Here is a 13,305-nt window from a genome sequence, read left to right on the forward strand (position 1 = left end):
TGCTGGGAAGGATCCATTGGGATAAAAGTTGAGAGCTGAACTCAATTTGACCTGGCTACTGCTTGAGGTGCAGAAGCTGGCACAATTCATCCCTGGCATCCTTGATGAATCTAATGCTGCGGAATTCCTCAGAGCTGCTCCTGCGCCATTGGTATTACTTCACTAGAAGTGGACAGAAATCCTGTTTATACACTGAAATGGAGTTTCTGCCACTCTTCTGGTGAAGTAATGCTGGAGCACGAGCAGCTCCCAGGAATTTCCCGGCTTAAATCTCCAAAGGTGCCTCTCTTCACATGTTCTCTTAAGAGCTCCTGGGCCTATAGACTCTTACAGGGGAGGAGTGGCAGGTTGGTCTCATCTTGATATGCTGCTACATTCTCTGCTCCTTTATGGATCTCTTCCTTCTTATCTGTTAACATTACAAATAGAAGAATTCCACTAGGAAAACCCATGGTGTTAAGTAGCATCCTTTATTATGAGAATCCGTCACTTGGGCAGTACTGGGGTAGAGTTCTGGAGTTGCAGGGAACTTGTTCAATTTGCCCATTAAAAGATGAAAACAGTGTTAGGAAAGTAGGATGGCTCTATATTAGGGAGAGGGCCACTCAGCAGCAGTGTATTCTCCTCCACCACAGGATCTGAAAGATCCATTCAAATAGGTGCATGGCTACTCAAGTTGCATTATGGGAAATCCCCATATCAGGTATATGGTAGGCCTTAGGCCTTTATACCTTACATTATGGAGAGCTGGTGCCCAATGCGGATCAGTGCAACGGGCTTTGGCCACCACATTATTTGTCCATAATGTAATGATGATGTTAAATAATAACACAATTCCTCAGGCTATTTCTCTTCTTAAAATTACAATGATTTTCCTTTATTTTTTATGTACATATCTCACCTCAGAATTACGAACTAAATTATAATCAACTCAATGCAGACAATCACACTACAATGCATAATGAGGCTTTCTTTATATTTTTGCCCACTCTTAATGATTATGCGTTTACGTAGAAACAAGCTGCTTTAGAAATTCCACAATAGTAGCTTTAGTGGATGGGTATGTATGTATTTTGGCCGAACGCCTTAGTTGCAGGATTGATAGTCCGACTTGTCAACACACTGGAGTATGTGAACAGGTCTGTGAAAAAAAAGAACAATTTTTTTACTTTAGAATTAGTAAACAAAACTTGAGGTCTAGATACCTGGATCCAGAGTTTCCTCTGAGCAAGAACAAAACCACCAGCAGTAATCAGATATGTTTTCCACTGCCGGCATTTTGCCACTAGCAGTGAGCCACTTCAGATATTCCGGCAACATATTCTGCCACTTACGTGTTAGAAAAAATGGATACAGCTAATGTCGAAAGACAAAGACACCTGTTGTAACACCAAAGTGAAAATCTGAATGGGAAAAAGAAGTCACGCAAACACGTGGCTGGATTCCTGGCCCGTTGTGTAACACAACTCCTTCTGCTCAATTCAACAGGAGACAGAAATAGAAAAAGAGAATGGGCTAAAAATTCCAGGGCTGTTGTTCTGCTGCCAGGCACGTGGCCACCTGCAGCGACAGACGCAGAACCTGCCCTGGCGGAACAGGCTCGAGAGGCTGAATGGCCTCCTTCGCTCTTATGTTTCCAAATTTAGGGAAGGGGTAATCTGCATGCTCAGTAAAGGCACTTCATCAGTGCCCGCCCCCAACTGAGGCCCAGAATGACAGAACGGAAAGGGCCTAACAGAACTTAAGTTTTTTTTCAATCTTTGACTCCTCAGGGAGTTACAAGGGTTTTTAGTGCATGTAATCAATTCTCTCTGGGATTGATTACCTTTGGGTTTGGGTTCTTTCCTGGGACTCAGCTGGTGTGAGTTTCGCTGAGGCTCTAAAGAACGTAAATGGTAGAAAATTTCCAAGGGTAGCCTGGGAACTCGTCCAGACACAGCCTTTGATGTTGGGGAGGGTGGGCAAAAGAAGGAGACTGTACCTTGATTTCAATACAGTGAGGATGCAGGGAGGAGGAAGTTGTCGGACACTATATTCGGAAATTAGGAGGAACAAGAGAAGAAAATTCTCTTAAAATACTGGCATTTTACATTACCACACAAACTGTTGTGATATAGGAACATAGGAACAGTTGTAGGCCATTTAGCCCCTCGAGCCTGTTCTGCCATTCAATGAGATAGAATCATAGAATCATAGAAGTTTACAACATGGAAACAGGCCCTTCGGCCCAACATGTCCATGTTGCCCAGTTTATACCACTAAGCTAGTCCCAATTGCCTGCACTTGGCCCATATCCCTCTATACCCATCTTACCCATGTAACTGTCCAAATGCTTTTTAAAAGACAAAATTGTACCCGCCTCTACTACTGCCTCTGGCAGCTCGTTCCAGACACTCACCACCCTTTGAGTGAAAAAATTGCCCCTCTGGACCCTTTTGTATCTCTCCCCTCTCACCTTAAATCTATGCCCCCTCGTTATAGAGGGAAAAGATTTTGACTATCTACCTTGTCTATGCCCCTCATTATTTTATAGATCATGGCTGAATTTCACTAACTTTGCAAACTTTTCAATTTTTACAATATTTAAGTTTGATTCTGATGTGGTACATACCTGTAATTATCTCTGCAAGAGTATGGGATTTTTTTCTCATTCAGAATCTTTTCCAATTTTGCAACACTGCCAAGGCCGCAGGATTCTCTGCAAATTACAATTAGAAATGGTGACTTTGAGTTCAGTACAAATGTTAAAATTAATTGTAATTACAAAATTTAAAGTAACAGCTGTCCTCATTTGTCTGAAAATTACTACCTAACAGGCCTTCATGAAAAAGTGCTCGGTAAAGATTTCCTTTTCACAAGCTCACAATATAGATAGGGATGAGGGAGGGCATTCAGCTCATCAAGAAAGAACAAATAGTTTTTTATTGCACCGTCAGCTGGTTCTTAAATGAGTGCAGGGTTTTTTTACATCCGCTGCCCTATCCGGAAGTCCGTACCATGTGTTAATCACTATTTTGTGAAGAAGAACCTCCTGACATTAGTCCTAAATTGCCCTTTTACCAGTCTTACCCTGTGTCCCCCATTCTTACTATGAGGTTCAATTTAAAATTGTGTTCTGGATTTGTCTTCTCTATCTTCTATATCTGTATGAGATTTCCTCTTAGTCACCTCCTTTCAAGGTTGAATAGTGGAGGTTTTTCCAATCTTTCCTCATAACTCATTCCTCTGAAGCTACTATTTGGAAATGTGTAGCACAATGACATGATATGCATTGAAACATAACACCAGGTTATGCAGAAGTGACACATGACAATTCTGGCTCATCTCCAGAAACAAAGATTTGCCAAACACTTTCCCCAGAAAAGAAACTTCCTTGTTTTTGTTTTTAAATAGTTGGACCAGCACACATTTAAATCAATGCTAATGATACCACCTTTCTGTGGCTTATTTTCATCAGCTAGTGTGACAGATGAGATGGTAAGCCTGACACAGTACAATGTGAATGAGGGTCAGACAGACAGGTAGCCAGGAAGACCAGTAGTGGTCTCCTCATATTTGACTGTCCATTTTCCTATGTGAATTATTTCGCTTATCAAGGTGAGTGATGTTAGTGCTGGACAATGCAACACTTTCCATTTCAGTGTCAGTGTTTAGCACTCCCATGTCAAGTATAGAACGGGTAGATGCAAAGTAAAAATGCCTATAGCCAAAACATGCCGGGGTTCACATTTTTCCAGTTCTCACATCAGCATCTTTTGGGGAACTTTTAAAAAACATTAAAAAAAACATACTATTTTAATCTTTCAGATTGTGGGATTTTTATCTTTGGCGTCCCTTCTTCTTGGTAGGCTGCAACCAAAGGCTAAAGAGCCCCAACTACCCTTTATGATGGGGAAGAGAGGCCACCTGCACCCGTCAGACGCAAGTACTCCTGTTGGACGTCAATCCAGTATTCTGGTCTCCGCTCGCCGGGATTTGTCTGGAGTGGGGCCTGAACCCGACCCTTCTGACTCAGAGGCGGGAATACTTCCATTGAGCAAGTGGTCACTCTGTCCAGTACCCCGCTGGAAGTTAACCTAGTATTTAGAGACCATATTCTAGTTGCCACTCACTGGGGCTGGAGTGGGGCTCGAACCCATCACTTTCTGACTCAGAGCTAAGAATGTTGCCACTAAGTCAAAGGCTCACTCTGTTCTTTAGGTGACTATCCTAAATTTATACTCTCTAGTTATTGATTCACCGACCAGTGAAAATAGTCATAAAAAAGTAATAATGAGGTTCTTTTACTCACATTTTGATTTCCGTCCCCTGGGAATACAAGTGGGCAACCTGTTCCCAGGCCTTTGTCAGTCCTGCTGTGTGTGATTGTCTGCCAGGAACATGTGATAGTGACTCAGTGCGATTCTCCCTCCAAAATTCCTTCCCTTATTAGTAAATGCCTATCCTGCACTCCTGACCTCCCTACAACAGCACAGGTAAGACTGGTATCTTTCTAATTGGGGAATTCACACCCTGTCACTCAATGGCATACCGTGTTGGAGTTCTAACATTGTACCATGCTGCAGATATTTTATATTGGACATAGAAACAATTCTGTATGTTATAAATCCCACAGTATGCATGCAATAAAACTGCAAAACCTCACTTATCAGGCCCATCAACATTGTCCATGATCCAGAGGCGAACTAAGGTAACCCGCTTGTTGTCTAAATGTCCAAGTTCTATTTCACCAAAAATGCTAGTGACAGGAAAGAAAGACATAATCAGTAGCAGTATTGTGCAAAGAATAATGTAATCAATATGAAATATTGATATGACACTCAGCTAGACTGTGGTTTAAGTGAAAGCCACCAATTAATAGGCTCATAATTTAAGACCCTGAGTTCTACTATGTACTTTGTTCTTTTATAATTTAAGATTTGCTGTTAACGTAATAAAGAAAATAATTATACATTAAACAATGAACAGTCAGGGTTTAAACAGCTTGGTGTAAGGCATTTAACTCATGAGCATTAATACCACCATGAGGTCATCCAAAAACCAGTTTAAATTTACATTCCAAGATAAGACTCTACAGCAGCCTTATCCTTGAGTAATTATTTGCAAAATCCAGCCCTGTATTCAACTTCAAACTATTTCTACGTTTGGTTAAAGCTCCTCCCTTACAATTGCTTTCTGATTGGAACCATCATCTTTGCTACATTTTGAGGTGGCGGTGATGATGGGGAAGGTAGCGGTGGGGGGAGAGGGAATACGACATGTTGTTATCCAGCCTTGACTCCTGGCTTTCAATTCTCCAGTGGAAAGTGGGGGCTGTTGAAAGCTGAGACTAGGCAGAAAAATGTTATGTTACCATGCCTGGTCTTGGAAAAATGGTGAAGGTGAGGTCAACCTATCAGGAGGTCAATAAGCTTGTGATTACATGTGAGATTTACAGAGGACTATCCAACAGCAATATTGAGCTGCAATGGCAGAGATAGGCTTAAAGAATTGTTGCAAATGTGCAAGTGAGACTGATAAGCAAAAGAGCACATTTGTTTTGTGTACTGTAAGAATTCTGGGAATTCTACCTTTTCCCTGAGTATGTAAAACTTTGACCATTGACCAAAATCCTAAGATGGAAGGATGGGTGAGAGGTCACCAGACGAATCAACAACATACACAGTGGAATGTGGGAGAATTACTGCTTCAGACATGTCTCTGTTTTAATGCAAAACCTACAGCAGGTGGTCAATGATCAGCACTAATTCGAGAGGCAGTAGGCCATTGAGAGAGGCAACTGCTCCAGCCTCGGTTCTGATGCAAAACCAATCGTCACCCAGGACGTGGGATGGAAAGGGAGCCTTGTGTGGCAAGTGCTCGACGATCGGAATGAATTCGAAGAACAATGGCCCATCGAGAGAAGCAATTGCAACATGATGAGAGACCATCAAAAGCCATCAAGGACACTTAAGGACTTTGTAAGAACTGTTTAAACAGACATTGAAGTGCCTTATTTAACGATGGAGACCATTGTAAGAGAGGGCTTTATAAGTGGAAGCTCAAAACCCCTCTTTCTCTTGTTTGTTCTCTTGTTTTTTGCTCGTTTGCTGCCTCTGGTTCTTGCTCTCTTGCTTCTTAGCTCTTATCTTTTTTTCAGCTCTCTCTCTCCCCCTCTCTCTCTTTCTCTCTTCCTCTTAGTTTCTGCTCTCTTGTTTTGCTCTCTTGGTTTGCTCTCTTGCTCTGGTTCCTTCCAGCGAAACCAACGAACCCTACGTGAGAGAACCGGTCAGCCAGACCTGCAAGTGCAAAGGATTGGTGAGCCTCGACCATACGTGTGTGTGTGTGTGATAGGTGTCTCCAGGGTCCCACCAACCTCTTAGTTTAGCGGGATAAAGTACTGTAGTGGGTGTGTGTAACTACTCTGTAGGACCGTTTTTATCGTTATTTTCTTTGTGTTGACGGTATAATAAAACCAACATTCCAGTTCAATTCAAACACCGAGTTTGTGTGTTCTCTGTGCTATTTAGCTACGTGATCCATCACTGGGTGCGTTAGCATAAGTCCCGTTTTCCTGAACCCCCGATCCATGAGGTATAAGTATTCCTTGGCTAGACCGGGGACCAGATATCTGCACCGATCAATAGGGTGAGAACAATCCCAAAACACCCTAGATACACTTCCAGCACAGATCCCTCTAGCAGGGGTGGCTTTCTTGAGGGAGGTTAAATTCACAATTATCTTTTTAAAGCAGGATGACAATTTTTTTTCCCATTGTGATTGGATTTTTACAACGTAGTATCACAAAATAAAAGTAATTTCAATCAGAAAATAAAATACGCTATCAGACATTGATATAGGAAATAGGTGGCAAGTAAACTAGTACAGTTCTTTTAGTAATATGGGCTGCACAACCATAATCACTGGGTATTTTTACTTGTGGAAACATTTCTTAGTTGGAGCTACGAAAAGTTATTTTGTTATAAACATTACATTAGAAGTTATTTTGTTATAAACATAATACTAACATAAAAATTACTACACATTCTCCATCTCCAGACCAACCATATACACTCTAAGGTGATAAAAGTTTGTGAGGGAAGGGAAGCTTATCAGGGTGGGGTGCATGAGATCCTCTGAGAAGTAGTCCACAATGCCTCAGAGTGAGTACCATTTCTTACCTCTGGTTTTAGGATTATACATACCTAACATTAGATCTGCAATAAACCTAAGAACTGGCCCCTCCCATCTTGTAATACTCCAATAAAACTTTTCAAACTTTTCAAAAAGCACGTGAAAATCCCCTTTGATCCTACAGGTTAACTGCTTATTCACAAATATGGGGAAAAATGTCCTATTCTCAGTGATAGTCAAAGAAATTAATAGATCTCCTCTAAATGTTTCCATCCTACCTTTACTCAGCTTTTGCAAAATAGAAAAGATATGTTACAAAAAATGAGAGAGTGAGGGAAAAAAGGGACAGCCATAGAAGAGATTCCATAAGGATATACACTTGTAATGCTGCCCCTTTCAGTAGCGTATTTTTACTCGTACTGATGGATGGAAAAGTGTATTACAAACAGCAGTTATAGCTTCTTTCAAACTAATATGTTAAAATATTATGAGATTTGACATGTCAAAGTATCACTATCATAGGAAATATGAGTTACTCCCTTTACACAAATGTTTTACATGTTAAAGATAAAAAGCAAAACTGTGAATGCTACAAATCTGAAATAAAAACAGAAAATGCTGGAAACGTATAGTGGATCAATTATCATTGAAAGAGAAAAAATATAGGAACATAGGAATAGCTAGACGAGAAATAACCAAGGCCCACCTAGTTTGCCTGCTACCATCCTGGTACAATGATAATGCAATTGTTGACTAATCATAGCAATCAATCTCTATTAATTAATCTACAACAGATCCAGAGATGAGGTGAAGAAAACCCCCAATGGCGGAAACCTACAGGAAACATAGGTCCAAAGTCACCTGTTCCTCCCAGCTTGCTACACTAACAGTATGTCATCTTTCAAATGACTCGTATACTGTATCCCAAAATATTATTTTTTGAAAGAAATCTATCCAATTTGCATTTGTATGAATCAATGCTATCTGCTTCCATCATTTATTTAAGGAGCCCGTTCCACAGATCTACTACTCGCTCACTAAAATAATGTTTTCACAGATTAGTTTTGAATTTACCCCCTTCCAGCACAGGCCGTGGCCTCTGGTCCTATTGTTCTGGAAAAGATGAAACAGCTTGTCATGATCTACATTCTCTAGTCCCTTTAGAATCCTAAAAACTTCAATCGTATCACCTCTCAACCTTCTCTTTTCCAGTGAGAACATGCCCAATTTACATAATTGCTCATAATCCAATCGCTCCATCCCCTCAATCATTCTGGTTGCTCTCTTCTGTATCCTTTCAATAGCTGCAATATCCTTTTCGAACTGTAGCAACCAGTATTGCAAGTATGGGTGCACCAATAATTTATAAAATGGCAGGATTACCTCGCTATTTTGGCTCAATATTGGCCTTTTAATACACACTAACATCTGATTTGCTTTACTCACTGCTACCGAGCATTATTGCAATAGCTTCAATTTATTGTCATCAGGACCTCCAGATCGTTTTCATTTTCTTTCCATTTAAGTAATAGTCCCTTCCTTTTTTGTCCCTATGTGAAGCACTTTACATTTCTCCATATTGAATATCATCTGCCACCTGTCTACCCAATTCCTAAGAATATTCAAATCCTTTTGTTGCTTATCCTGTTCAGCTTTGCAGTCTACCACCTTCACTAGCTTTGTGTCATCTGCAAATTTAGCCACTGTGCTTGTGATTCCTAGCTCCAGATCATTTATGAAGATATTAAACAAAAGAAATCTCAAATCAGACCCTTATAGGACCACACTGGTAACATTCTCCCTGGCTGATGACAATCCCTGTACCACTGCCCGCTGGGTTCTATCGGTCAACCAAATACGTATCCATTGTAAAATATTTCCACTAAATCCCGCTTTCTTTATTTTCAGAACCAGCCTTTCCAGAGGAACTGTATCAAAGGCCTTACTGAAATCCAAGAACACCAAATTCACGGTATCAGCCCTTCATCATAAAGGTTAATTACATCCAAAATGTCACCTGTTCCTTTCGGATGCTGATTGACCTGCTGCGTTTTTCAAATTGTCTGTTTTAAATGAATTCCAGTAATTTCTGCACCAGTTCTTCCGATCACCTACTATAACTTTGGCAGAAGATCTGCAGAAACTTCAGAGAAATGGCCATCTCCACCATTTCTCTGAGGTTTCCACCGAACTTCCATTGAGGTTCACAGAAATTCTACCCCATGTAAGGTTTTGGACATTGGGTCAGTTTTACTCTTTTGAACTGTTGGACATTTCAACGTAAAGGGTAACTAGTCCCTTTAAGGAAATGAACATTCACTTGGGCAGTACCTTTACACTACAATTGAAAGCAAGGGTTAACTTGTCCCTTGACATTAGTTTTGGACAGTGATGTGCATGGATGATCGACTGGATGACTCAAAGGAAAGGGTTAACTGGTCCCTTTAAGGATAGTACAAGTGAAAGCAAGAGTTAACTCGCCCCTTGACATTACCTTTGGACATTTGGACAGTATAAGTTCACAACTGCAAAAACAGCAAAGTGCTGTCAGTTTAAACTGGACATTTGGACATCAGTTTAAAGCTGTAAAAGCAGTATAAAAACATCAATAATCTGCAGTTTTCAATAGCAACTGATAAGCACAGGAGACAGAATCTTCGAGAAGGTTCTAACGACATCGGTTCTTTGGTGCTCAACAACAACCTGGTTCGCAAAACAAATGAAGCAGATAGAGTGGGTTCACATGGTTCTTGAGTGATACAACCAACCGCCCATCATTAATGCTACGATGGATGAGTGGCCAAACTGGGCCTTCTCGTAACTTGGGGCACACCCTGTCAACTAAAAACCAGATAAGAATAGGATATTGTACAAGCTTAAACAGTCCACATTACAGGAGCAACAGTTGTACAACTTCTGCAATGAGCTCCTCTAATAATGAGCACTTCAATACTTTGCTTCTAAACTTTGACAAAAAGACTTTGTTTCTGAACTTTGATGAGAAGACAAACCTTGATGAGAAGAACCTTGACACATAATTCAACGTATCCCTCAACGTCGCACCCTACTTCTAGACCTAGATAGCTGCCTTGATGCTTTATAAAGGTTGTATGTGCTGCTTGCTCACTTTGCTTCATGCTTGCTTATGTACTCCTTTTTAAATCATTAAATAAAGTACGTTGCAAACCACCAATTGTATTATCGAGTAGAGTAATCCATGTATTGATTAAGTTGCTTCATGCTTCCTATGTGCTCTTTTTGACTCATTAAATAAATAATCACTTTGATTAACGAAACTACCATATCAGGGTGGCTTTCTTTGTCTGAACTGTTGTCCAGGTCCATGAATCTCTGGGAAAGACCCAAAATTTCCTACGCCTATTATATTTAAAAGTACAGTTCTGCCATGTTGACATCATCAGAGTTGTACCTGTCATTCCTGAAAGCTCTGACACGAGCAGATCCATTCAGCATCACCGTTACTTCTCCATGGGCCCTTGTTGCATACTGTGAAATGCACAAACAATTACTTATCTCCTGTCTAACTGGTTCAGTTGAATCAAAACCACATTAATTTTATTTTCCATGCATATACTAAAGCCCTGGTCTTACCCAGCCCACCCACCACCACTTTAACTCTGTGCAAAACAGAGTTGGGAGGGCAGCCCACTTCGAACATGCAGGGACCTACTTAAGATGCAGAAGTCGTGGCCCGATGACATCATCGGTCCTGCAATACCATTTTAACTCCTGGGGTCATGAGGCCCGCACAGCACTGAAGCCCCATCCATCCAGTGAAACCGGCAGGATTTGGCAGAGTGGCCAAGGTAAGTTTCTTGTTTAATTTTTGTTAGGAATCCTTGTGGGTCAGGAAGAGCAGGAGTGAATCACTCGGCCCCTCAAGGAGTCCTTGGGCCTCCTCAGCAACGGCCTTGCCTCTCCTTCCCAATGTCTGCAGTTCCTTGGAGATCGCTCTACCAGTATTAACTTTTACCAGGCACCATTACCTTGGATCCCTGACAGTGTGCGGCTCCTGGCACAATTCCCACTCCCATCCGGCGGCCATGGATTCACTTCCCCCACCCCTCCGATTTTGGGCAGGAGATGGATCAGAACTATTCAAATGTGGCCCAGGACTTAAAATGGCTCCCAAGCCTCACATTGACCTCTTTGTGAGGGTTTCCCTCCTACCCTATACCTCGGCCGCACTCAACGCCTTCCGAGTTAGAATCAGGGCTTAGGTTTGTTTTTACAATTCTGCAGGTCTTGGGCCTTAAATGCCACTTTGTATTTTAAAATAGTTTTCTCTTTATTTCCTCCTTGTGCATCATTCTCCAAACAACAGATGAACAGCTTCTGTAGCTTTACTGATTTCACTTTAATTCTCATTCTAATTTTCTTCTCTCCCACTCTAAAGATGATGTGGAGATGCCGGTGATGGACTGGGGTTGACAATTGTAAACAATTTTACAACACCAAGTTATAGTCCAGCAATTTTATTTTAAATTCACAAGCTTTCGGAGGCTTCCCCCTTCGTCAGGTGACGAAGGGGGAAGCCTCCGAAAGCTTGTGAATTTAAAATAAAATTGCTGGACTATAACTTGGTGTTGTAAAATTGTTTACAACTCTAAAGATGCTGATTCATGCTGATGTACAGTTCCATGGTTTCTAGCAGTAACCACTTTGTCCAGGTTGACACATTAAGAATGGCCACTTGGGTCATGAGCATTGGTAGATTATGGGGACCTGACCATTGAACTCCAATCCTGTCCTCACCTGACATCCACTCATGCACACGTTGTAGCAGGAGTTAGTTGACATGAATAGGAGTTGGAACCCTGGAGGATTTGTTTTTCCTTTCCCTAGTCTAGGGAGCACCCTCACCATATCTACAAGCTTGCAGGACTCCAGTAGAGTCAAATCAGGCATGCAATTATACTGCTACAATACAGGCATTAAATGGCTTTCTAAACTAGAATGAAACAAGTATTGTTTATGGGGTGGAGGAGGGGGAGGTATGGGTCTCCATATCTATTCTACTGCCTTCACTCTGAAGCTGCATCCTAACTGTATTGAGCCCAGTATGAACATAGCCACGTAAATAGGATGATCTCAAATTTATAGAAAAAGACAAGAAAGAATTTAGGACGAATTTAGGCTTAGTTTAGGACACCGATCCCTGCAAAGCTCAGCTTAAATCCAGACCCAAAACAGATGGTAAAACAGAGACTTAAAAAAACTGCCATCAGTTATATAAATGAACAGATTTAACCAAATAATGCACAAATTGATTCAGCAATGTCACCAGGACAAAACAGAAAGTTTTAAAAATAATTATTCATGGTTTAATTTTTCACAAGGTATTTATTTTCTCTCCATTTCTCCTCTTCAGGGCTCTCTGTGTCACACTGCATTCCTCAGTTGAGAGGAAGGTGACAGGCTCCCAGTCTTCTGCTAATGCCACTCTATAATCAGCCATTAGCTGGGTGCATGAGTGTCGCCCCATGGTGATGGTCCCCTTGGTTTTCCTCCTTTGCTGTAGGGAGGCACTTGGCCCTCTCTTAACACAAGATCACAGTGAAACAGGAGAGACTCTGGGCTTCTTACGTGGGGATTTAAGGATGTAAATCAGCATCCGCACTGAGGCACAGATTGCTGGATCTTCAAAAAAAAGCTGCTGCTCCAATGTTACTGCATTGCACCAACCCGCTGCCCTAGTACTTTCAGAGAAAGAAACACTTACAACTTCAGATGCCGCTCTCCAAAATGAACGGACTGAATTGTTTTTACAATCGTTCCATCCAGGACATGCATCATAATTAGGTCCTGTAACAAATTAATCGTTTACAATTCAAATTACAGTGCAATGTGCATGGCCCAGACTTTATCTGTAGGTACAGGAGTTGCTTGTTTAGTCATGAATATAAGGATCTTAATATTATGCAGGAAAATAAACTTTTATAATGTTAAATACTGAATAACCCACCTTATAAACAGTGAACATCAAACGTACCATGGGCCCCATTTGAACTATTTTATATGAATCGCTCTTGTCATTTTACGTCTGCTAAATAATGCTAATTATAATGTGGATTTAACTGTGTTGGGATAGAAGGAGCTTAAGTCTTGAATGAGGGACATATTATGGACTGGATGTTTGGTTTAAACATTTATGCTCATTTTAAACTTTTT

General features: G+C 41.0%; 1 protein-coding gene across 1 annotated transcript in view; it reads right to left on the reverse strand.

Annotated features, from left to right (window-relative positions):
• Positions 1–880: 880 nt before the first annotated feature.
• Positions 881–13,305, reverse strand: part of LOC137338514 (ADP-ribosyl cyclase/cyclic ADP-ribose hydrolase 1-like) — an 83,415-nt gene continuing 70,990 nt past the window's right edge. Inside the window, exons 5-9 of the mRNA XM_068001827.1 lie at positions 12,857–12,939; positions 10,544–10,620; positions 4,646–4,738; positions 2,612–2,698; positions 881–1,141 (exon numbers count right to left, since the gene is read on the reverse strand). Of these exons, the coding sequence (XP_067857928.1) occupies positions 1,087–1,141; positions 2,612–2,698; positions 4,646–4,738; positions 10,544–10,620; positions 12,857–12,939 (395 nt within the window). The 3' untranslated portion in view covers positions 881–1,086. The remainder of the gene's footprint in view (positions 1,142–2,611; positions 2,699–4,645; positions 4,739–10,543; positions 10,621–12,856; positions 12,940–13,305) is intronic.

This window comes from Heptranchias perlo, chromosome 1, assembly GCF_035084215.1.
Source record: "Heptranchias perlo isolate sHepPer1 chromosome 1, sHepPer1.hap1, whole genome shotgun sequence".
Lineage (NCBI taxonomy): Eukaryota > Metazoa > Chordata > Chondrichthyes > Hexanchiformes > Hexanchidae > Heptranchias > Heptranchias perlo.